This window comes from Podarcis pityusensis, assembly GCF_964106645.2.
Source record: "Podarcis pityusensis genome assembly, chromosome: 12".
NCBI lineage: Eukaryota > Metazoa > Chordata > Lepidosauria > Squamata > Lacertidae > Podarcis > Podarcis pityusensis.
In genome coordinates, this window is record NC_138037.1 from 46,264,756 (window position 1) to 46,290,991 (window position 26,236).

The following is a 26,236-nucleotide window of genomic DNA, read 5'->3' on the forward strand; positions in this document are numbered from 1 at the left end:
GGTGTGGGGAACCTGTAGCCCTCCAAATGTTGTTGGATTCCTGCTGCCATCACCCCATCCTCAATAAACACACAAGACGTAACCGGCTGTACTTTTGAATAAATAAGGTATACTAGTCATTGTATCAAATTGTAGATTTCAATGGAAGTCTCATAAAGTTCTACGAAAGAAAGCAGAAAACCCAGTGGATCAGTTCATTCTCTAGTCAGTTCATGCATAAGGTCCATACATGTATAAATACCTATTCCACAGGGTCTAAGACAAGGATTTCCGGAATATTAGCCTTGTTTCGCCATCCTAGGCTTCATCAGTAGAACAGGCTCATATGTAATATTATAGGATAGTGGATCTTATAGCATAGTACTGGTTGTCTTAGACTCTGTGAAAGGATTCTGTGGAACTGTAACAACCCTTCATGTGGATAATTGGACTCTATGAACAGACAGGTGGAATAGATACTTATACATGTATGGACCTTATGCATGAACTGACTAGAGAATGAACTGATCCACTGGGTCTTCTGCTTTTTTCGTTGAACTTTATGAGACATCCGTTGAAACCTACAATTTGATACAATGAATGGTACAGTGGTACCTCGTGATGTGAACGGGATCCGTTCCGGAGCCCTGTTTGCATCCTGAACGGAACGTAAGGTGCGATAGTGTGTCTGCGCGTGCACGGGTTGCGTCTCGCCGCTTCTGCGCATGAGCGTGATGTCATTTTGAGCGTCTGCACATGCGTGAGCAGCGAAACCCGGAAGTAACGTGCTCTGTTACTTCCGGGTTGCTGCGGAGCGCAATTCGAACGTGCTCAACCCGAAGCACATTCAACTTGAGGTATGACTGTATACCTTATTTATTCAAAAGTACAGCCGGTTATGTCTTGTGTGTTTATTGAGTATGTTTCACGTAACCATAGGTTTGTTGTTGTTGTTTTGCCATCACCCCATCCAGCCTGGTTGGTAGTCAGGGATGATGCGAGTTGGGGACCGGCGACATCATGCGGACTTCATGTCCCCCAACCCCTGGGTTACATGAAGAAATGTTTTCTTTTGCCTGTCCCGAATCTAACAAATGCCTTTTGGTGTAAGAACAAAAGGTTACCTTGTCTTTCTTCAGTCTGCAGAGAAACTGCCATTGCAGACCTCGTGTTCCTGGTGGACGGATCCTGGAGCATCGGAACAAAGAACTTCAAAAGCATGCAAGACTTTCTGTACACCATGGTTGACGGCTTGGACATTGGACCGGATAAAATACAGGTCGGGCTGATTCTGTACAGCGACCTGCCTCACAACGAGTTCTTCCTGAACACTTTCCACCGCAAAGAGGACATCTTAAACCGGATTCGGAACTTGCACTACAAAGGAGGGGGGACCAAAACTGGGAAGAGTTTGAAGTTTATGCTGGACCATCAGTTCAACGAAGTGGCCGGCAGTCGGCGCCGTGAAGGCGTCCCCCAAGTGGCAGTTGTGATAACAGACGGGGAAGCTCAGGATGATATCCGTGAGCCCTCAAAGCTGGTCAAGAGCGCAGGCATCACGCTCTATGCTTTGGGCATTAAGGATGCTGTTTTGTCGGAGCTTCAGTTAATCGCTAGCGACCCGGACGAGACGCACGTCTACAACGTGGAAGATTTTGCCGGCTTGCAGGGCATCTCCCAAAATCTGCTTCAGGTGATTTGTACTACTGGCGAAGAAGCCTCTCAACACATCACTCAGATTTCTCCAGGTAAATCCAAAAGTGTGTGTGTGTGTGTGTGTGTATACAGTGGTCTTTAAAAAAAAAAAAAAAAATCCTTCCTAGCTATGGTTTTCCCAGTAGTGATGTATGGAAGTGAGAGCTGGACCATAAAGAAGCCTGATCGCTGAAGAATTGATGCTTTTGAATTATGGTGCTGGAGGAGACTTTTGAGAGTCCCATGGACTGCAAGAAGATCAAACCTCTCCATTCTGAAGGAAATCAGCCCTGAGTGCTCACTGGAAGGACAGATCCTGAAGCTGAGGCTCCAATACTTTGGCCACCTCATGAGAAGAGAAGACTCCCTGGAAAAGACCCTGATGTTGGGAAATATTGAGGACACAAGGAGAAGGGGACGACAGAGGACAAGATGGTTGGGCAGTGTTCTCGAAGCTACCAGCATGAGTTTGACCAAACTGCGGGAGGCAGTGGAAGACAGGAGTGCCTGGGGTGCTCTGGTCCATGGGGTCACGAAGAATTGGACACGACTAAACAACAACAACAGCAAGATCACAAAATCTTTTTCATTCAGCAGCATGCTACCAGATGTCAAGGCTTCAGGGAATCCTATCCCTCTCACTGTGGGATGAGTTCTTACGAAGTAGCTTATTCAACATTCACAGAGAGAGTTGAAGGAATGCTCTCTTAGATAATGGCATTGCTCCAAGTCAAGTCCCACCCTCTCCGTCTCTTCTATTCTACGTCACCCCTGCACTGGCTGATCTGAGCTTTCTGCCTCTGAGCTTTCTGTTCTACTACTTTCAAGGCCTGCCTGGTTCTGGGAGAGGGGAAGGGGTCAGGAATGCTTTCAAGAGACACTGAGTCTGCTAACTGTCTCTCCCCTGGTGCTTCATCCTGCTGCTCTCCCAATATTTTCCAGCTCCTCCCCTCTGCAGCCTCTGAATTATGCCCTTCTGCAAACCACTGTTCTAAATCTATACTGTCCTCCTCTTTTCTGGAAGTTGCAGGAAGGTGAGGGGGTTCCCACCATTCCTCCTCAGTCTAGTCCCTGAAAGCCAGTGGTGCGTGTACATAAAGAGGAGGGCATGTGTTCTATACGAAGAACCTGATTCAAGATAAATTCAACTGGTAAGTGTGATGGGCTGGGATTCAGACTCGGATACTGTACCTGAGGGATCCCAGCCTGCACAGGATTCCCCGCCTCCAGAACCAGCTGAGCCGGGGCTGGGGCATGAGACTGAAGGGTCCTCACCTGTGCTGGATCCTCAGGTGCAGGCATCAGCTGAGTCTGCTCTGGCTCCTGAGGACCCACTGCCTGCAGGTGCTCCACTCTCAGCCCCGTCAGGGGAAGCTGAAGTTGCCTCTGGGTCCGGTAACCCTCCAGCCTCTCCTGAGCTGCAGAGGCTCAAGGCAGAGAGGCAGAGGGAACTAAGTTCCCGCAGGAGGAGTGCTCGCCTCCAGGCCAGGAGAGGCGAGTCACCAGAGGATCGGGGCCGCCCTGTGCCTCGGGGCAGATAAAAGCCGGCCAGCCCCAGTCCCAGGTTGCGGGAGCAACATTGTTGGTTGCTAGTTCCTGCCTGAAACCTGTCCTGCTTTCCTGCCTGAGCTCCTGACCTGCCCTGGCTCCCTGCTTGCATGCCTGTTCCTGACTTCACCCGACTCCCTGCCCTGCACCCAGCTTCAGCTACTACGGACTGCCTCCACCTTGCACCTTTGATCATGGACCAGACTTGGACCTTGCCTCTCGGGTAACCCATGGGACCAGCACAGTAAGGCTGTTTTCTCACATCATGCTGAACTCACTATGGCCAACTTATGAGTGGACACGTACTGCACTTATTGCCAGAGATGTTGCTTAAAAAGAAGAATTAGGCAACCAGGAAAACTAAATGAAATCTGTCATTTCTGAAGGCTGGTGGCACATTGGGTCAGTGCGTCTGGCTGTTAACCAGAAGGCTGGTGGTTTGAGCCAACCCAGGGATGTCGGTGGGCAGGATTCGTGCCTTGCAAGGGGTTGGACTAGATGACCCTCAGGGTCCTCTCCGACTCTGGAGTCCTATGACTCTATGATTCACAGCACAGAACATGGAAGAGAGCTAATTTTCAATATGTGGTACAGTTTCTCCACTTTTAGATGTTTACATTCAAAATGCAAAGAGAAAATATAAGAAAGTTGTAAAGGTTGTGTGTGAAATCAGCCAATATCTCTTTTCTTTAACTGCCCTTTTCTGGCTTGTTCTGATGATGGGTGCCAGTAGGATTTTCTGGGCCCAGTACACAGTGCATTGGTTCCCTTCACCTCACTCACAAAAGGGAGTACAGATGCACATAAAATTTGTATATTTTTGTGTCATTTGCAAATTTGTATCCTCATTTGGGGAGGTCCAAAAATCAGGGGAAACACACATATGAAATAATATATCTGACAGACAGAATGTCAACAGTGAAGCTTTCTTTGTATTGTATTTCCATATAACTCCTTTCACCTCCTTTGTAGAGAGAAAGAGAGAAAGAGAAAGAAAGAAAGAAAGAAAGAATTCAGAGTCTGGATGTGGTACAGCGCTAACCTTTGTACTGTTTTCATATTTTGGTGGCCCTGATTCTGAGAAAACATTTTACAATGTTCTCGCTTAGAGAAACTCCTCAAGAGAAGCTGTTTGAGAAAACAATTCTGTATCAGGAAGCTTTTAATGTTTGATGCTTTATTATGCTTTATATATTCTGCAAGCTGCCCAGAGTGGCTGGGGAAACCCAGCCAGATGGGATGGGGGTATTATTATTATTATTAATAATAATAATAATAATAATAATAATGGCTGGCCACATAAATGCTGGCTATGTCTTAGTTTGAAACCACCTCAAACAGAAAAGCAATAACCAATTCCTGTCTCGCTTTTAAAAACTTCTTTCTCGTTTAGTGTGCCGAAAAGCCACCATGGCCGACATTGTGTTTTTGGTGGACAGTTCCACTAGCATTGGCGAGGAGAATTTCCAGAAGGTGAAGAGCTTTCTGTACACCATGATTTCCAGCCTTGACATTGGTCCAAATCAGGTTAGAATTGGGCTGGCCCAGTATAGTGACAGCACCTACAGGGAATTCCTCTTAAACCAGTATTCTTCAAAGAGCGACATTTTGGAACAAATACAGAATTTGCCCTTCCGGAAGGGAGGCACTAACACGGGCGCTGCCTTGGATTTTATCGGGGAAGAGTACTTCACAGAATCTGCCGGGAGCAGAGCCCAGGAAAACTTCCCCCAGGTCGCCATTCTGCTCACCGATGGCGAGTCCAGTGATGAAGTCAAGGTTCCCGCTAGCAAACTGAGGGCAAGAGGCATCTCTGTTTATGTGGTGGGGATTGGCGTCCAGAACACCACCGAACTGCAGGAAATTGCCAGCCGGCCTTTGAATAAGTTTCTGTTCAGCACCGACAGATTTGATATCCTCGAAGAACTCTCCGCCAGTCTCCTCCGAACAATGTGCTTTGCAGTGGAGAGCCAGATTACAGGTAAGCAAAGATGTCTTCTGGGGTGACTTGTGGGCTGCTCAGAAGCTTTTCTTTTTCCCCCCAATTTTTTTATTGGTTTTCCAAAATTTTTAAACAAACAAACATACATACATCTTAACTGTACTAGATCCAATTTTAGTAACATTCTTAAGTGACTTCCTCAAATCCCCCCGGCTGAATTTCAGTGTATATCATTGTAACAGTTTTCCAAAACTAATTTTCTCATAAAATTAACTTAATCACTTAACATCTTACCTTGTTTTCATTTTGACTTTAATTTTTTTTAATAAGATATTTATTAGGATTTTTAAAATATTACAATAAAAAAAGAAAAAAGAAAAAGAAAATACAAAATAAAAAAGCTTAAAAACCACTCAATTTTTCCATTGCTTATTTTTCCTTAGCTTGTTTCCCGGACCTCCTCATACCTCCCTTTTTTGTATTCCAGTTCAGTTTGTTGGTTCAGCAAATCCTTACCCTCTTTATTTATCCTAATCTTTGGTCTTAAAATAGTAACGTTAGATTTTTACCTCTTAACAACCCATTTTTCATATGCATACTTACCTGGCAGGGGAGACACCTTGATCATTTTGACTTTAAACATATTACAGTGGTACCTCGGGTTAAGTACTTAATTCATTCCAGAGGTCCATACTTAACCTGAAACTGTTCTTAACCTGCAGCACCACTTTAGCTAATGGGGCCTCCTGCTGCCGCCACGCCGCCGGAGCACGATTTCTGTTCTCATCCTGAAGCAAAGTTCTTAACCTGAAGCACTATTTCTGGGTTAGCGGAGTCTGTAACCTGAAGCGTATGTAACCTGAAGCGTATGTAATCCGAGGTACCACTGTATTCTCTAACATAATTAAATCCTAAGCCTATCTGGTAATTGCAAGTTATCTTAGCATATTTAACTAAATAGTCTTTGAATTTCATTGCTTGGAAGCTTTTCTGCCAACAACCCTGAGCTGCTCTTTGAACCTCTACAAAATGGGCGTTTAAAGAGCAGTGCGTGGCTTTGCAGCATAACTTCCGACAGCGCGGCCCATCCCCTCACACATGCAGAAAACGCTCACTTAAGTCAACTAAAGACAACCAACCATGCCCTAACCCCTTCTCCCCAACCTCTCTTGCTGCCAAGAAAAAATTAAAAAACGAATAGAATGAGAATCTACCCAAGTGACGCCGACACAAAACCCCACAAGTACACTAAATAAAATAATGACAGTTTTACCATCCCTTCTCCCCCTCTGTCCCCCCTCTCTCCCACAAACATATACAGTGGTACCTCAGGTTAAGTACTTAATTCGTTCCGGAGGTCCGTACTTAACCTGAAACTGTTCTTAACCTGAAGCACCACTTTAGCTAATGGGGCCTCCTGCTGCTGCCGCGCCGCCAGAGCACGATTTCTGTTCTCATCCTGAAGCAAAGTTCTTAACCTGAAGCACTATTTCTGGGTTAGCGGAGTCTGTAACCTGAAGCGTATGTAACCCGAAGCGTATGTAACCTGAGGTACCACTATATTGTATACAACACTAATGTCTCAAACTGAATGTAACTGATCTATAGAAAAGACTCTGCGACCTGGAAAAAAGTGACAATGCACGTACTTTTGTAATTGAAGAAAATCTTCAATAATAATTATTTTTTTTAATAAAAATATACCCAGAGTGCTGCACTGCGTTTTGGCTTCACGTACCTGCTCCTAGCAGGGGACCTGCTTTCTGAAATTCAATAAGCATGGAAGTAATGTAATTTTAATCATATAATGACACACATTATACAATTATAAACTGCAAGAGCAGATCATAAATTCTATGAACTCTGGGAAATGATTTCAGTTGGTTTTATAATTCTTCTGCAGATTGGCAGATTGCAGTGCAATGGTATATAGTGGTACCTCAGGTTAAGAACTCAATTCGTTCCGGAGGTCTGTTCTTAACCTGAAACTGTTCTTAACCTGAGGTACCACTTTAGCTAACAGGGCCTCCCGCTGCCGCACAATTTTGGTTCTCATCCTGAGGTAAAGTTCTTAACCTGAGGTATTATTTCTGGGTTAGTGGAGTCTGTAACCTGAAGCATCTGTAACCTGAAGCGTCTGTAACCCGAGGTACCACTGTATTAAAATACGTTGTTTTTTCCTCCAGCATTTACAAAGCACTATGCTGACGTAGTTTTCCTTATCGACTCCTCTGACACAATGGGCGCCCCCAACTTTGAAGCAGTCAAAAAATTCACCGCTCAGGTTGTCGAACAACTAGATGTCGGGGCTGGCAGGTACCAGATTGGCTTCGCGCAATACAGTGGAGAAGGGAAGAGAGAATTTTTGCTGAACACTTACAAGAGTAAGGAAGATGTTCTCAACCACATCCAGAACAGCGTTGAATTCATAGGAGGCCCTTTGCAGACTGGGGCTGCCCTGCAATTTCTGCAAGATGTCTATTTTACTGAGGAAGCTGGGAGCCGGTTTAACCAAGGGACGCCACAGTTTACGGTGGTCGTCACCTCCGCTAAATCTGAGGATGACGTCAAGGAGTCGGCAAAGCGACTGAAAGAAATGGGAGTGAAAGTTGTAACGGTTGGCATCTTGGATTCTGACAGGGTCGAAATGGAGGAGATTGCTACTGACACTTTGGTTTTTCAGGCCGATGATGTACAGAGCCTTGACCAAGTTCAGCAGACTGTGGTGGATATTTTCGACGTATCAGTTCATCAGCACTACGATGATGCTCTGGACATAGATGTGCCAGCAGGTAATTATTTCCCTGGAGAGAAAATTTCACGCTAAAGTAGATTATAAGGTGGAGAATTCTGTCAGTCATCCGGTCCCCTGCAAATATGGCATTATTGTTATTCAGAAAGCGAGTTCTCTTTAACTTCCCTGAACATTTCTTTCTGTAACAAGGAGAGTTTTCCTCAGATTAATCTTCCTCGAATGGGAATAGCATGGATTTTTTAAAAGGGTTGTTAGTAATACTGCCAGGAATACAATCAAAAGAAACTTGTCTAGAGCCCAAAGCAAATGCCACTGGCTTTATTGACATTTGTTATAGGACACGCATGACTGAAGGACGGTTCTAGAATTTTCCCAGTATGCTTCCCAGTATGAGCTCACCACATGATATACATTTACAAGCATGTGTTTCCCTTTCATACATTCCAGTTCTTTCCCGATGAGCTCAAATGAGCCTAGGACTCTTGTACCTACGGGACCACCCCTCCTGGTATGTCCCACGGAGGACCTTACGGTCTTCAAATAAAAACATCTTGGAGATCCCAGGCCACAGGGAGGTTAGGCTGGCCTCAACCAGAGCCCAGGGCCTTTTCGGCTGTGGCCCCGAGCTGGTGGAATGCTCTGTCACAAGAGACTAGGGCCTTGCGGGACTTGACATCTTTCTGCAGGGCCTGCAGGACAGAGCTGTTCCACCACGCCTTTGGCCAAGGCACAGTCTGACCCCCTCCTTTGGTAATCCTCATAGAACTCTAGCCCAATGGTTGCCATTAATTTGACCCTGAATTGATTTTAGAATGAATTGATTTTAGAATGTATTTCAATTAATTGTGATTTTATGTGAACTGTGTTATTTTTACTGTTGTTAGCCGCTCTGAGCCCGGCTTCGGCTGGGGAGGGCGGGATATAAATAAATTATTATTATTATTATTATTATTATTATTAGTCCTGTGAAAATGGCCTGGATGAGGCAAGGGGTGGCATGCAGAACTGATATCCTCTGGAGGTGTCCTGGCTTTCAGACTAATCAAATCCTCACACGGCATTTCGTTGTGGAGCGTTTGCATAAATTCTCCTCTGCGGATGAGTTATTATCAACCTTTTCACCAGACTCCCACATAACCAGCATTACACATTGTTCACCCTGGGGCAGCTTTGCCTGTTATCTCCTGCCCAGGGGCGCCATCGGGGGGCGGGGGAAGGCAAGGAAATTTTCAAGGAGGCGCCCGGACCCTCTCAATATCCCACATCGACAGCTCCCTCAATCATGGCAGCAAGTTTGCATGCCTGCTCCTGTCCGTGCTTAAATAGTCATGAATTCAGACCAAAGTCCTATCCAAATGTACCAGTGGGGTTACTTCAGAACTGAGCTATCAACATCTCTTAGTATGGAAGGTCATGGGAGGGGACTCTCAGGCTGGGTCCCAAATAGGCCCTTCCCACATCTGCTCAGGCCACACCCCCTCTTCTCAGGCCACGCCCTCTCCAAGTGCTTTTGCCTGGCAGGATAGTGTCCTTGAACTGTGGTAACGCATCTCACTTGTCTGGATGGATGGAGAGGTACGTAACTACGGAAACCTCTGGCACCCGCATGGCTGGGATATAGCCTAGCGTAAAAAGGTAAGAGTTGCACCTATGGCTCCGCCCACTTTTGCCATATTTCACTTCTGGCTCCGCCCCTCCCCACCATGGAAGCTAGCCTAGGAGGGGATGCGGGCTTCTAACAGGAAAAGATTCCCCATCCCACCATTCTCTAACTTTGATGTGCTTGTTTTGCTCGCAGTTTGCTCCAGCGCATCTGTGGCAGACATTGCGTTCCTTGTGGACGAATCCAGCAGAATCGGGCCGAGGAATTTCCAGCTGATCAGGGCTTTTCTCCTCAAGATTATCAGGGCTCTGGATATAGCCCCGGATAACGTACGGGTCGCCTTGGTACTTTATAGCGATGAGCCCAGGCTCGAGTTTGGCCTGAATGCATTTCAAGACAAGTTGGAGATGGTGAATTATGTGAAAACGTTGCCGTACCGTGGCGGCGAATCATACACTGGCGCTGCCATCAACTTCCTGAGGAAGAACGTTTTCACCAAAAGAGCCGGGAGCAGGAAGGATGAAGGAGTTCAGCAGCTGGCAGTGGTGATCACGGATGGCCAGTCCGTAGATAATTTCACGGGACCCGCCTCCAAGCTTCGACGGAGCGGCATCACTGTGTACGCCGTGGGCATCCAAAACGGCACTGAGAGTGGCCACCTGCAGAAGATTGCATCTCATCCCCCCAGGAAACACGTCTCCAATGTGGAATCGTTGTTGCAGCTCTCAAACATCGAGTGGAAGATAAAGAAACGAATTTGTACCGATATTGTTTCCCGTGCATTTAGCATCCCAGTGCGGTCCCGTACCCTGAAGGAAGGTAAGAGACTCCTCTCGCCATCGGTCCCCAAATCCTATCCCTTCGAGCTGGGAAGAGAGAGCCAGTGTGGTGTAGTGGTTAAGAGCGACAGACTCGTAATCTGGGGAACCGGGTTCGTGTCTCCACTCCTCCACATGCAGCTGCTGGGTGACTTTGAGCTAGTCACACATTTTTGACCTGGCAATATATTGCGAATCATGATGTGTATGTGTGTGTGCTATGCAAAAATCGCAAGGGGGGAGGGACCGTGAAGCCAGCAGATGCCTCTACATCAGGCGTAGGCAAACTCGGCCCTCCAGATGTTTTGAGACTACAATTCCCATCATCCCTGACCACTGATCTGTTAGCTAGGGATGATGGGAGTTGTAGTCCCAAAACATATGGAGGGTCGGGTTTGCCTATGCCTATTCTACATTATTTCATCCTTATTTCAGACATCGTGATATATAAGTATATTGTGATGTTTAGCTGGTGATATATCACAGTGCTGAAAACCAGGTCTCGCCCAGCCTTACAGCCAGTGTGGCGTAGCGGTTAAGAGCGGTAGACTCGTAAACTGGTGAACCGGATTCGCTTTCCCTCTCCTCCACATGCAGCTGCTGGGTGACCTTGGGCTATTCACACTTCTCTGGAGTGTTTGTTGTGGGGGAGGAAGGGAAAGGAGAATGTTAGCCTCTTTGAGACTCCTTTGGGTAGTGATAAAGCGGGATATCAAATCCAAACTCCTCCTCCTCCTCCTCCTCCTCCTTCTCCTCCTCCTCCTCCTCCTCTTCTTCTTCTTCTTCTTCTTCTTCTTCTTCTTCTTCTTCTTCTTCTTCTTCTGTGTGATGTCATTTTCCCATCCCTTCTGAAGACGAAGGAACACATAGGAATTCCTATTCCTCTCTCTCTTCCATTGACATGCCTCTGCTTGCTCCAACTTTAGCCACATGCCTGAAGTTGGCTATACTTTAAATATAAATATTTTGCCTGCATAGTTTTTACTGCTGCCATTGCTGTGAACCAATGCAAGATTACAAGTAAGTAAATCATATTTTTATTTTTTTATATAATTTTTATTAAATTTTCTGTTTTGCATTTTAAAATACTCATTTTACATCCCTAAGATATCAGTGACTTCCCTTCTTCTCTTTCCATGGTTCATTTTACATACCATAAATCCCTGCATATTTTACAGAAACTATACCATTCAATATTCCATTATTACTTCCATCAAAACTTATTTACACTGTTGAATTTATCTTAATGCTGCCAGTGTTTTGAGCTGTACACAATTATTTCCCATATATCCAACAAACGTTTTTCAATCTTCTTTAAAGGTGCGTTCTTCTTGTTCTCTTATTCTGTATGTTAAGTCTGCAGGTTATGCATATTCTGCCAACTTAAGTTGCCATTCTTCTTTGGTTGGGACCTCGTTCATTTTCCATTTTTGGGCTAACAAAACACAAGCCGCAGTAGTGGCACACATAAATAACCTTTTTTGACACCTGGGAATTTCAGTCTGAATTATCCCCAACAGAAAGGACTCTAGTTATGGGGAGGAAAGTACTTTTAAACATTTTTTTCAATTCATTATGGATCATTTCTCAATACCCTTTAACCCTTTTGCAAGTCCACCACATATGAAAGAACCTCTTTGCATCTCCAGCACTTATCTCATTGAGGCTTATACTTATGATTTACTCTGATTTACTATAAGAGTAAATCATATTTTTAAACCTACTTTCCAAGTTGTTGCGGGGTAAGAAAGGAAAAGCCACCTTCCTTCATAGCTGGACTTGCTCAAAACAAGGTTTCTCAGACTAATTCCTATGCTTTTATTTTGCTGCCAAGGATGGGATTTTGAAACTCTGTTCAATCCACACATGCAGGTGCTCAGAGGGATAAATTGCAATCAATATATCCTTTCCTACTCATTACATTACAACCCATTACAACACACCCCACAGCTTTCAGGCTGGATGCAGCACCTACCAGCGGTACCTACGGGACCGCCTCTCCTGGTATGTCCCATAGAGGAACTTACGGTCTTCAAACAAAAACATCCTGAAGGTCCCAGGCCACAGAGAGGTTAGGCTGGCCTCAACTAGAGCCAGGGCTTTTTCGGCTGTGGCTCCAATCTCGTGGAACGCTCTGTCACAAGAGACTAGGGCCCTGCGGGACTTGACATCTTTCTGCAGGGCCTGCAAGACAGAGCTGTTCCACCAGGCCTTTGGTCAGGGCACAGCCTGACTCCCTCCTTTGGCAATCTTCACAGAACTTTAGTCTAATGGTAGCCATCAATTTGAGTTGAATTAATTTTAATGAAATGATTTTAGAATGTTGTATTATTTTATTGTTGTTAGCCGCTCTGAGCCCGCCTTCGGCTGGGGAGGGCGGGATATAAATAAAATTTATTATTATTATTATTATTATTATTACCAGAAAGGAAGCTGTTGGGAGAAAGTGATTTTTGGAGGGCAAAGGCTGGGTGCACGATAGGTTCAATATGTCTCCCTGTCATCCCATCTTGTAAATTTGCCTCTATTCCATTGGACTGGAGAGGTTCTTTCCTGCATTGTTCTGATCTGCCTTTTAGCACTCAGATTAATCTGGCCTTCAGCGAGTGCTTCCACGCACACTGTTGCCACTTGGTAGATAATAGTTTTTTTGTGTATTCACTCACCACTCATTTTTGTTCAGGGAAATGAATTTATATTATGCAGCATTTTGGGGTTGTATCAAACTAAGTTCTTTTCAGAGCAGACACACTGAAAAAAATGGGCCCAAGTTAGTCCTGGGACTCATCTACACAGCTGCAAATGAAACGTCATAAATGTGCTGTAAAGCACAATATGCAAATGTGACACTAGATGGCGAGAGTGAGCTATGCAAAATTCAATGTATTTTTCAAAACGTTTTTTTAAAAAAGCATTTTCACAGCGTTTTTTATATGCGTGTAGATTCCACCATGGCGATTAATTTCAGCAGCTCTACGCAGAATATGACTAACATCACCCGCAACCCCATTTCAGTTATTGGAAGGGAATCAAGCATTTATTTATTTTTGAACACCACTGTAAATGAATTGTTCTTCTTCTCCTGTTTCTACTCTACTAGGCTGTGAGCAGACCGAGGAGGGAGACATTTATTTCTTGATCGATGGTTCGGGCAGCATCAGTTGGGAGAACTTCCAAGACATGAAAACCTTCATGAACGAAATGATCAGCATGTTTCAGGTTGGAGCTGACAAAGTCCGTTTTGGGGTTGTTCAGTATGGAAGCACTCCACAAATAGAGTTCGAGATCACCCAGTACAATAGTGAAGCACAATTAAAGGAAGCCATCAAGGTGATTCAGCAGATAGGTGGCGGAACCAACACAGGAGATGCTTTAAGAGACATGCAACACCTGTTTAAAATCTCAGCTAGGAGCAACATCCCCCAGTTCCTCATCGTCATTACGGATGGAAAATCACAGGATCATGTGACGAAAGCAGCAGAGGAACTGAGACAGCAAGGGATCGTGATCTATGCCATTGGTGTCAGGGATGCTGTTCAAGAAGAACTGGAAGATATCGCTGGGACAAAAGACCGGATGTTTTTCGTGAACGATTTTGATTCCCTGAAGCTCATCAAGCACGATATTGCGCAGGATATCTGCTCTCCGGAGGGTAAGGTGTTTTCCTTTGGAAATAAAAGTTTTGTTTTATTAGCTTTCGAGAAAGGAAACCCGAGTCTAAAAAAGCAGATACGGGCAAATCAGAGCAAGTCTTGACTTAGGTCAGGCTGGTGTACAATAACAGAAAAGGTGTTTTCCTAAATCTGAGAGTTTCAAGTTTTTGCTAAGTAAGTATTCTAAAAGACCCACATATTTGCAAGCAAATACTGCATGCATTGAGCCATGGGTAGGCAAGCTAAGGCCCGGGGGCCGTATCCGGCCCAATCGCCTTCTAAATCCAGCCCACAGACAGTCCGGGAATAAGTGTATTTTTACATGAGTAGAATGTGTCCTTTTATTTAAAATGCATCTCTGGGTTATTTGTGGGACCTGCCTCGTGTTTTTACATGAGTAGAATGTGTGCTTTTCTTTAAAATGTATCTCTGGGCTATTTGTGGGGCATAGGAATTCATTCTTTTTTATTTTTTCAAAATATAGTCTGGCCCCCCACAAGGTCTGAGGGGACAGTGGACCGGCCCCCTGCTGAAAAAGTTTGCTGACCCCTGCATTAAGCTAATGGTATCAGCGGTATTTTTTTTTTTACCAATTACGGTATTTTTTGCTCTATAAGACTCACTTTTTCCCTCCTAAAAAGTAAGGGGAAATGTGTGTGCGTCTTATGGAGCGAATGCAGGCTGCACAGCTATCCCAGAAGCCAGAACAGCAAGAGGGATTGCTGCTTTCACTGCGTAGCAATCCCTCTTGCTGTTCTGGCTTCTGAGATTCAGAATTTTTTTTTTCTTGTTTTCCTCCTCCAAAAACTAGGTGCGTCTTGTAGAGCGAAAAATACAGTAATTTTTTTCCAGGGGAAAACCCAAGAGAATGATGACACCAGTATTATGCATATCCTTTGGTGTGTCTGCTGTGAGATACCTTCTTTGTGCATGCAGAAAGGTTTGGGGACAGTGAGGGTTGCAAATCTTTTAAAAATATGAATAATGAGGAAAACCCTAAAGGTCTTCATCTGCCAGCAGAAGGACAGCAAGGAGGAAGCCAGTCTAGCTTCTCTAGAGAACAAGTTTCAAAGTCTGTGAAATATACTCGGAGTCGAGAGTGGATTTCATGCTCTTTATTCAGCTCATAGTGGTGAGGAGGAATGGAAGTTCCCCCAGAATGTCTGCTTTATATACATTATTTACACAATGGGCCCCACATGATTGGCTAATTCCAGGATTCTCCTGTAGGCCAATCAGGTTGCGGATTCACTTCCACCTGGAGCCGGATTGGGTGGCTCCTGTGGACCAATCAGACTGCTGCATTCTGGATCCTATTGTTCTAGGGCCAACCAGACTGCTGTATTCTGAATCCTATTGTTCTAGGACCAATCAGACTGCTGCATTCTGAATCCTATTGTTCTAGAACCAATCAGACTGCTGCATTTTGGATCCTATTCAACTCAGGTCTGGGAGGAGACACAGAGAAGGCCCGTATATACAGTGTGAGAGGGAATTGTGCTTCCATAATTTTTTGACTTCACAAGCAGAGAAAAGAAACACAATTGGCTGTTCCTCCTTGGTCTGCATCTGGTGTAGTTTTCGTACTTGCATTTACCAGGCAAAAACCCCCAAGAACCCGGCTGCTATGTAAAGTGCGAAGCAGGTCTATTTGTTTCATATTGGAGAGAGAATGACTTTAAAATTCTACATCATCAATCCTCCATGTTTTGAAGGAAACTTGGGGCGAAATCCCATAACATTAAACAGCTGAAAGTCAGGAATGCAAAGCTGAGCCACAGTCTAAATTCTGGAAAAAGATCTATTAATTTCTATTAAGTCATGTGGTAAGAATGACTTCAGAGCAAACCACGGTCCACATTAGACAAGTGCTGAATATAATTAGTGGAAACATACATTTGCCGTATTTGTCACCTAACAGAAGCAATGCTCATTTATCGTATTTACTTCTACTTATGTTTTAAACGAACATGAGATCAGATCATACTCACTTTTTCATGCTTCTGTGAAAAGACTGATGCTAAAGATGCTTTCTGTAGCTTGTGGTGGTGCATTACCTAGAACACCAGTCTTCAACAGATGGATCCTTGCCCACAAATATGTCACACCTTGACTTAATGGCACATTTTTGGAAGCCTTCTCAGACACTGAAGAACTGAGGGGGGGTGAGACTTTCTGCAGGCAATTTTCCACCTGCTCTGCCCCCCAGAGCCTTTCCCAGACCATGGCTTTGAGAAGAGCAGAAGCAGCTGGGAAGAGAGCAGTTTAGGGATAGTTTTAGTTGTGTGTCCTTGTTTCTCAGTTTGATCTTTTTACATGGTTATGTATGTTTTGTGATATTTTATGCATTGTGATTTGCTGTTGTTTTATTGACTATAGATTAATAATTCTTTATAGTAATTGTTAAGTGTAAACTGTTTAATTATTATTTGCTGATGTTTAATTTTACTGTTTACATTGGATTCTTTAGAGTCTTGTTTAAACATTTCATTGACCTGGCGATAATGTAACCAATCATTAACATATTCTTTAATTTCTTCATATGGTTTCAGTTTCCATTTACTTCTTTCCATATATATTAATTTCCCATATGTTATCCATTTCCCACTCATACTGACCTTTTTTACACTCATCGCTACTACTATTGGATTCTAACGGATTGTTGAATATTACACTATTTGATATTAGTTGTTTATTTTAAGGTTATTGTGACTTTCTATATTGGATCAGATTGTTACTATTAATGTTTGATAATTATTATTGTGTGTGTTGGAAGCCATCCAGAGTGGGCGGGGTATAAATAATAATAATAATAATAATAATAATAATAATAATAATATACCCTTATTTTCTCTCTCTCCCCCCCCCCCCCTTTTCAGTATGTAGACAATTGCTAGCGGACATTATTTTGCTGATTGATTCTTCTGAAAGCATGGATGACGATCAGTTTGCCAAGACGAAGGGATTCATTCACTTGATTGTCAACGGGTCTGATGTTGGAGCTGACAAGGTCCAGATTGGGGTGCTCCAGTTCAGCTCTAATCTAAAAGAAGAGTTCCTACTCAACCAGTATGACAACAAGGCTGACTTGAGGAGCGCTATAACCAATATGAAGCAGATTAAAGAAGGAACAAACACTGGGAACGCTCTAAAACTTACTCTTGAGTACTTTGACACACCAAAAGGAGGGCGTCCAGGCATTAAGCAACATCTGATCGTGGTCACAGACGGAAAATCTAATGATGAAGTTGGAATCCCTGCCAGAGCCCTTAGGGACAAAGGCGTCACCATATATGCCATCGGGGTAGTCAAAGCCAATGACACCCAGCTTTTGGAGATTGCTGGCGCACAGGAGAGAGTGTTTTCCGAGGATAGTTTTGAGTCCCTCCAGTTTTTGGACAAGACTATCCTGCTTGAAATATGCAATGCCAAGCAAGGTTAGTGACCACACCTAAATGACGGAACTCCCTGCCTTCTCTCCCAGCGTTTCATTGTCTAGCAAATACTTTTGAAAAATTGAGCAAATTTTAACAGGGCCGGCTCTACCGTTCGGTATGTTGTTGGAGGACAGTTCTGCTTTCCCTTTCGAGCCTGTTACCCCCAGGTGTTCCACTCAACAGACACAATGACAAGGCTGACCTGAGCAAAGCTATATTTGATGGCAGTAAGATCTGCTCGGTCCCTGCTCCTGCTAACCTAGCAGTTCGGAAGCACGCCAAAGTGCAAGTAGATAAATAGGTACCACTCCGGCGGGAAGGTAAACGGCGTTTCCGTGCGCTGCTCTGGTTTCGCCAGAAGTGGCTTAGTCATGCTGGCCACATGACCCGGAAGCTGTACGCCAGCTCCTTCAGCCAATAAAGCAAGATGAGCGAAGCAACCCCAGAGTCGGTCACGACTGGACCTAATGGTCAGGGGCCCCTTTACCTTTAAGATCTGCTAGGTTTGATCCACTTGTCAGTCCAGTTGGCTTGTGGAATTGGAGCACCACCTTCGTGTTACGCAGCAAAATAACTCGAGCCACTCCTGTGTATATAACCTGCCAGTAGGGTAGATTAGATGCTAAGGACAAGTTTCTTGTATCTTGAATCATTCCATATATTAGGGCTGGAGTCAGGTGTAGGTCAGAAACAAAACAATCAATTACCCGAGGCCAGGGAAGTTAATTCTTTATTCAAGGAAACAAACCACAGCTCAGCCCTTGTGGTCTCAGCAACGCTTTCTAAGAGGTCTTCCCTGATGAAGCAGTTACGAGGACTGAAGGTCTACCCAGTACTCACTAGAATTCCTCCTCTACAGGGTTTTCCCCACACAATCTTGGGCTGCGTCTGTGCACAACCACCCTATTCTCTGCCCGTTTCATTTCTCTGCACATTCGAGGAGACCAGAGAGAAGGGGAGCTGGTCTCAGCAGGAGGGGGAGACTTCCTGGATTCTTCAGCAGTCTCCCTCTTTGTTGCCTGTCTCCATTCCTCTCCAGACCCCGCTTTTGCCTCTGAACTCTGCTCTTCCAGAGCCTCTTCCTGCTCACCAAACCCTGATACCTCTTCACCTGGCTCTGAGTCTTCTTCCCCTGGGGGGTTCCCCAGCTGGTGTTACCTACTGCTCCTGTGTATCCAGCCAGTCCATGACAGTGTAGAAGGAGGAGTTTGGCTTCTTCTGCTTCTGTTAGGAACACAGAAAGCTGCCTTATACTGAGTCAGATGTGGGTGGCACTGTGGTCTAAACCACTGAGCCTCTTGGGCTTGCTGATCAGAAGGTTAGTGGTTTGAATCCACGCGATGGGATGAGCTCCTGTTCCTCTGTCCCAGCTCCTGCCAACCTAGTAGTTTGAAAACACACCAGTGCAAGTAGATAAATAGGTACCGCTGCGGTGGGAAGGTAAATGGCATTTTTGTGCACTCTGGCTTCCATCATGGTGTTCTGTTGTGCCAGAAGTGGTTTAGGCATTCTGACCACATGACCCAGAAAGAAGTCTGTGGAAAAACGCTGGCTTCCTTGGCCTGAAAGAGAGATGAGCGCCGCAACCCCATATTCGCTTTTGACTGGACTTAACCGTCTAGGGGTTCTTTACCTTTACCTTTACCGTACTGAGTCAGAGCATTAGTCCATATAGCTCACTTTCGTCTACACTGACCAACAGTGGCATTCCAGAGATTTGGGCAGGAGTCTTTCCTAGCACTTCCTGGAGATGCCAGAATTTGAAACTGGGGGCTTTTGCATGCAAAGGCAGATGTTCTATCACTGAGCCACAGGCTCTTCCTCGATTACCCCTGGATGGCAAGCGCACCAGAGAAAAACTCGCTCTTCATTAAAACAGTTAAAAATAAAGGAATCCTATCCTCCTTTGGGACGCGGGTGGTGCTGTGGGTTAAACCACTGATCCTAGGACTTGCTGATCAGAAGGTTGGCGGTTCAAATCCCCGTGACAGGGTGAGCTCCCATTGCTCGGTCCCTGCTCCTTCCAACCTAGCAGTTCGAAAGCACGTCAAAGTGCAAGTAGATAAATAGGTACTGCTCCGGCAGGAAGGTAAACGGCGTTTCTGTGCGCTGCTCTGGTTCGCCAGAAGCGGCTTAGTCATGCTGGCCACATGACCTGGAAGCTGTACGCCGGCTCACTTGGCCAATAAAGCGAGATGAGCGCTGCAACCCCAGAGTCGGCCACGACTGGACCTAATGGTCAGGGGTCCCTTTACCTTTTTATCCTCCTTTATGTTTAATTACTTTATGCCACTTAAAAAAAAAAATCATTTAAAGGAGGGTGCTTAACAGTTAACAAAGGGGACCAAAGAAAAACTTTCTGATTTCATTTATTCATTGAATTTATATACCGCCCTATACCCGGAAGTCTCAGGGCGGTTCATAGAACAAGATCAACATAAAAACCGCAATATATATAATCAAAATAAAAACAGCAACCCAATAACACCCCCCTCAAAAAAAGAGCCACATTTTAAAAGGGCATAGAATGTCAATCAGATCAACTAAAGGCCTGGTTAAAAAGGAATGTTTTTGCCTGGCACCTAAAGGTGTATAATGAAGGCGCCAGGCGAACTTCCCTGGGGAGAGCATTCCACAGATGGGGAGCCACTGCAGAGAAGACCCTGTTCTCGTGTTGCCACCCTCTGCACCTCTCGAGGAGGGGGCACACGAAGGAGGGCCTCAGAAAATGATCTCAGGGTCCGGGTAGGTGATGGAAGAGGGAGAGTCGAAATCCATTTATAACAGTATCACTTTCTTCTTTCAACGGCAGAGTGCAAACAAACGGAAGTTGCTGATATCATCTTCGTAGTGCACGGTTCGAGAGGCGTTACAGAATTGCAGTTCCAGGCAGTTCTGCAGCTCATGGAAGCCATCGTGAACGACACGGTGATGGGAAAAGACAACGTTCAGTTTGGGGCCATTGTCTACGGCACTGTCCCCGAAGAGCAGTTCCCGCTGGCTCAGTATTCCACAAAAAATCAGGTCAGAGAAGCCATTTCTAAGCTAAGGCCTCTGGGACAGTCCGCCTTTACAGCGAGGGCTCTGAATTTCGCGAGGCAGAGGTTTGACGCAGCCTACGGTGGCCGGGCCTCATCCCTTGGCATCACACGGATCATTGTGCTTATCACGGATGAGCCCACCGCACCGACCGATGGGCGCCATCTTCTATCAGCCGTGCAGGCTTTGAGGCAAGAAGGCATCCGGGTCATTGCTATTGGCATAGATGGCGCCAGCAGAACAGAACTCGAAGAGATTGTTGGCGATAAGGGAAGGTGGTTTTACACTTCAAGTTATAGCGCACTGGGGAGATTACATGAGAACATCACTAGTGAAATATGTGACGGATCAAAGCCAGGTAACTGGAATCCTCGAAATGAACTTTATACAAAACTATTTTATTTATAATAATTTTCTTATTGGATTTTCAATAAATATATATACCTATATATATACTTCAATACATAACAAACTTATCTTTTCCCGACTTCCCAACCTGTTTTCCGAGGCGTTTTAATTTCTCCCCCTCTGCTGCACATTGCATTCTGTTTCTTATATCAACTCATCAATACTGTCTTCTCTAATTCCTTTTGTTGCCCATATTTCAAATCCTGCTCGAAAAGGGATTCCATCAATCAGCATTAGATTCTCTTATTTTGGCTGTTAACTCTGCCAATTCTGCAGAGCCCTGTTGTTACATACATAAACAACTTCATCCTCTGTTTTTGAACTTTCCTATAATCCCTAAAAGGAAGGCTTTCTTTTTTTTCTTTTCTTTTTTGTATAATTACTTTGAACATCTTCTTTATCTCATTATATATCATTTCCCCAAAAGCCCTCGCTTTCTTGCAAGTCCACCACATATGAAAAAGGGTGCTATCTACCTGTTTGCATTTCCAGCAATTATTCACAACCTTCTTATACATTTTGACTAATTTGTTAGGAGTTAAATACCACCTTTACATCATTTTCATATAATTTTCTTCTGGAGTGCAACATGCAGTGTGTGCACAACTATTTTATTATTAATAGCATGTCGGTTACCTTGCTGTAAAGTGTGTTTGAACGTACTTCTGTGTTCTGTTGTTATTATTTTCAATATTTATTAGTCACTTTACTAATAGAAATACTAGAAACATAAGCAATCAGTACCTGAGGAAACCTCAAAAACCTCAGGAACAGCAAGTGAATGGGGGAATTTAGGTGATGCTGCAGGAATAATAATAATAATAATAATAATAATAATAATAATATTTGTGTATATGCCACCCATCTGACTGGGTTGCCCAGCCACTCTGGGCAGCTCCCCACAAAAATTAATAAAAACATAATACAGTTGTACCTTGGAAGACAAATGGAATCCGTTTTGGAAGTCCGTTCAACTTCCAAAACATTTGAAAACAAAATTGTGGCTTCTAATTGGCTGTAGAAAGCTCCTTCAGCCAATCAGAAGCCACAGAAGCCCCATTGGACATTCAGGTTCCAAAAGAACATTTGCAAACTGGAACAATCAATTTTGGGTTTGTGGCGTTTGGGAGCCGAAATGTTCCAGGGCGTTCGACAACCAAGGTACGACTGTACAGTGGTACCTCTGGTTACAGACTCCACTAACCCAGAAATAGTACCTCAGGTTAAGAACTTTGCTTCAGGATGAGAACAGAAATCGTGCTCTGGCAGTGCGGCAGAAGCAGGAGGCCCCATTAGCTAAAGTGGTGCTTCAGCTTAAGAACAGTTTCAGGTTAAGAACGGACCTCCGGACCGAATTAAGTACTTAACCAGAGGTACCACTGTACTTCTGCAGTCGCTTGCTTCTGTTTCCAACAGATGGCAGTCTATTCTCAGTCTTGAAGAGCTGACTCTGAAAACTAGCTCCTTAGCCAAATTAAGAAGAGCTCATGTGCGACTGGAAAATGAGTGATTATTATATATTTTATATATTTTATATATATCAGTAAGAGAGTGAGAAGTGGAATGAAATGTGGCTTGGGTACAAACTCAGCTTACAAGGACAACTGTCTCATGATAGCTAGGTTATGCAGGCTGAGTTCATCTGCACAGAACACAAGTTTAAGGTTTGTTCACTTACTTCTCAATTAGGAATCCTAAATGCCTTTTGAGAGAGTGGCAAGTACAGTGGTACCTCGGAAGTCAAATGGAATCCTTTCCGGAAGTCCATTCAACTTCCAAAATGTTTGGGAACCAAGGCGCGTCTTCCGATTGGCTGAAGGAAGCTCCAGCAGCCAATCCAAAGCCGCAGAAGCCACATCGGACATTTGGGTTCCAAAGAACGTTCACAAACCAGAACACACTTCTGGGTTTGCGGCATTTGGGAGCCAAAACGTTCAATTCGCAAGGCGTTTAGGATCCAAGGTATGACTCTACAAGGTAAGCGTGCCCCAGACACATGATTTCCACAATCCCACCCTCCTTTTTTGAGTGGGAAAGATCACTTAAGTTGGAAATTACAGGCGTACACATGTTGGTTAAACAAAGTCCGCCCCAAATCACATGATACTTTTAATGTATAGTGAGAGGATTTGAATGTGTGAACCAGCCCTTAGAAGGTGCGTCATGATGATAAGCAAGTCTTAAACCCCCAAAGAGTTTCACGTTGCTCCCTAGTCAAGCTTTGATAGTTCAACGAATTTCTCTTGGGATAAACGCAATAACTAACTTAATAAGCCTGTAGCTTCTAGAGACATGAGGCTAACCAATTTCTTGTGATTTTCTGATTTGTGATGCCTGTTTACTGAGGATAAAAACTAAAAGCAGGACAAGGAGATTAAATGAAAGGTCAACAAGTCAAAAATTTCAGTCTGAGTCTAACCATGACTTTAGCACAGCATAGACTCATTTCTCAGAAGCAAATTGGGTTTTTCTCCCCCTGCAGCTTGTGGCACCGAAGAGGCCGACCTTGTGTTTTTGATTGACAGTTCCGCAAGCATATCGCCAAAGAATTTCTCAACAATGAAGACATTTATGAAGGAAATCGTAGACAGCTTCCTCATCGCTCAGGACAAAGTCCGGATTGGGGTGGCCCAGTACAGCAAAAATCCCCAGAAAGAATTTTATCTCAACGAGTTTGACACCGACGTTGCTATCAAGGGGAAAATTGACAACATCACCCAGTTAAAAGCCAGCACCTACACTGGCAAGGGCTTGAGGTTTGTCAAGAGCTTTTTCGAACCCATCAACGGAGGCCGTAAAAACAAAGATGTCCTGCAGTCGCTAATTGTCATCACGGATGGGAAGTCCAATGACTCTGTGGACGAGGCGGCTGCTGCCCTGAGAAACGACAGGATCCACATTTTTGCTATAGGAATAGGGACAACCAATTCTTTTGAGTTGGTTCGAATCGCTGGCGATGCTCGAAGAGTGTTTGTGGTGCAGAACTTTGAAGTGTTGCAAACCATTGAAAGGAAAATTGTCAAAGAGGTCTGCAAACCTGGAGACCTGCCTAGGCGGGGTAAGTTTTCAGCAATTTTGTATGTGTGTTTTTAATGTATACTGTATTTTTTGCTCTATAAGACTCATGTTTTCCCTCCTAAAAAGTAAGGGGAAATGTGTGTGCGTCTTATGGAGTGAATGCAGGCTGTGCAGCTATCCCAGAAGCCAGAACAGCAAGAGGGATCGCTGCTTTCGCTGCACAGCGATCCCTCTTGCTGTTCTGGCTTCTGAGATTCAGAATATTTTTTTTCTTGTTTTCCTCCTCCAAAAACTAGGTGCATCTTGTGGTCTGGTGCATCTTATAGAGCGAAAAATACGGTACTTTCTTTCTAGCATAGGAATGTTGGCCATTATTCCCCGTTAACAGCAGTGTCGGATTATCAAATAGGCAGAGCAGGTATCCTGCCTTTTGGGTTCCCGTGACAACGGGGCCTAACCTTCCTCACGGTTGTTGTCGGATTTGAATGAGGAGGAGGAGTGGACTATGTATGCCGCCTTGAGCTCCTTGAAGAACAAGGTGGGATATAAACGCATAAATAAATAAGTTGCAAGTAGACATGTGTGCAAATTCTGCCTGGACGTGTCCATGTTCCTCACAGGAGTGACTTCTGAAACAGTTTCTGTAGATTAAAATCGGGATAGCAGAATCAGGCTTCAACCCCATGTTTGCTTTGCGGGATGACAATCTGAGCTTCCTATTTCTGTTCAGAGAATGATGACAGCTCAAATCAGGCCGATTTATGACTGGTGTGCAAAGAAAGCGATGGAAGAAATGACCCAAGCCATTGATTAAACAGGTTTGGAATCTGCAGGAGTTTCAGAAAGAAGCTGGACAGTTTTTCAGTTAGGAATCTTTCCCTCTCTTTAACCCGAAAGCTGTTTGGCTGGAACCTTGGAGCCATGATGAATACAGCCTGTCGCAAGCAAAACGTTTCTAAGCATTTGTACAGCCCAGATGTTTGAGAAACAGATGTGCAGAAAGAAGCTGTGAAGCCTTAACTGGCCTGGGGACTAAGGACCTGCTAAAAAGGAATTGCAGAATGGTTCCACAGCCCCTCCTAGCGGTCTGCATATTATCACTGTCATTTTTAATACTTGGATTTCTTTCCAGTCCCTTACCGTAAGATCCCACAGTGGGTCACAACAAAATAAAAATAGAAAAGTAATATCAGGGTCACAGGGGCTGGTTTCTGCCCAACTTTTGGGGGGGGCTGGGGGGGCTGGGTATGCATGCGTGACGTCACGAGGCAGAAGGAGGCCTGGCGGTGTTCCACTCTATCCCCCAAACCCAAATCAAATCCCTTCAGCACTGGCTCTCTGGGACAGTTGAGGGCAAGGCAGCCTTTCTTGCTAACAGTGGTGCAGGCGGTTGGCCTAGATGGGCCTTTGACCCAACAATGTTGGGCTGTTCCTTGGTTCTTATCTATCCTTATGTAGCTTGGAATTAGCAAGTACCCAGACTTTCCTGTCTAAATAAATACTGGTCTGGTCTAGTTTGTGGAGAGAGAGAGAGACTCTGAATCTTAAATAAAACCTGGGCTGAAACTTTTCTAGATTCTAGTATTTTAGAACTGGGAGGAAAAAACAGATGGAATCTAGACAAATATAAAAACCGTTCTGAAAATGCTTTGTAAAAACGCATTTTTTAAAAATACGTTGAATTTTCCATAAGGCTCATCATCTCCATCTAGTGTCACATTGTATATTGCATGTAAAACGCACTTAAAACGTTATATTTGCAGCTGCATAGCTGAGTCCAGAGTGGACTTTTAAACATTATAACACCCAGTGCTATTTTTCTAGAAAAAGAGGTTGCAGAGTTCACCACAAACACCTCCATTGTTTTCTAATACAGTGGAACCTTGGTTCTCGAACGCCTTAGTACTTGAACATTTCGGCTCCCAAACGTCGAAAACCCGGAAGTAAGTGTTCCGGTTGTTGAACGTTTTTCAGAAGCCAAACATCTGATGCGGTTGTCGGCTATTGTTTCCGGGGCGCTTGCACCAGTTGGAAGCCGTGCCTTGGTTTTTGAACGTTTCGGAAGTCGAATGGGCTTCCACAATGGATTACGTTCGAGAACCAAGGTACCATTGTAATGGCAAGGTGCCCACCTGAGAGGTGCTCAGTTCCTGCGAGTTCCTGCTAGAAAAAGCCCTGAAATAAGCAATATGATTTCTCTTTTTTTTTTTTGAGGGGGCGGCGGCAGAATTGGTACTGCAAGTGGGTGTCAAACATTTTCTTTGAAGAAAAATGTGTGAAATGGCCAAGGATGGGTTAACTCCAGTTCCACGAAGAAGGCAACTCAAAGCCAAAACTACAG

General features: G+C 44.5%; 1 protein-coding gene across 2 annotated transcripts in view; it reads left to right on the forward strand.

Moving 5' to 3' along the window:
- The window catches only part of LOC308459336 (collagen alpha-4(VI) chain-like), a 97,368-nt gene that overhangs the window by 7,902 nt on the left and 63,230 nt on the right, over positions 1–26,236 (forward strand). The window contains exons 4-11 of one of the 2 annotated variants that reach the window (XM_080974527.1): positions 1,119–1,727; positions 4,616–5,203; positions 7,351–7,956; positions 9,718–10,341; positions 13,441–13,992; positions 16,873–17,430; positions 20,243–20,827; positions 23,360–23,935. In XM_080974527.1, the coding sequence (XP_080830653.1) occupies positions 1,119–1,727; positions 4,616–5,203; positions 7,351–7,956; positions 9,718–10,341; positions 13,441–13,992; positions 16,873–17,430; positions 20,243–20,827; positions 23,360–23,935 (4,698 nt within the window). Of the gene's footprint in view, positions 1–1,032; positions 1,728–4,615; positions 5,204–7,350; positions 7,957–9,717; positions 10,342–13,440; positions 13,993–16,872; positions 17,431–20,242; positions 20,828–23,359; positions 23,936–26,236 lie in introns of those variants that run through there. The other variant, XM_080974526.1, reaches the window with a different exon arrangement.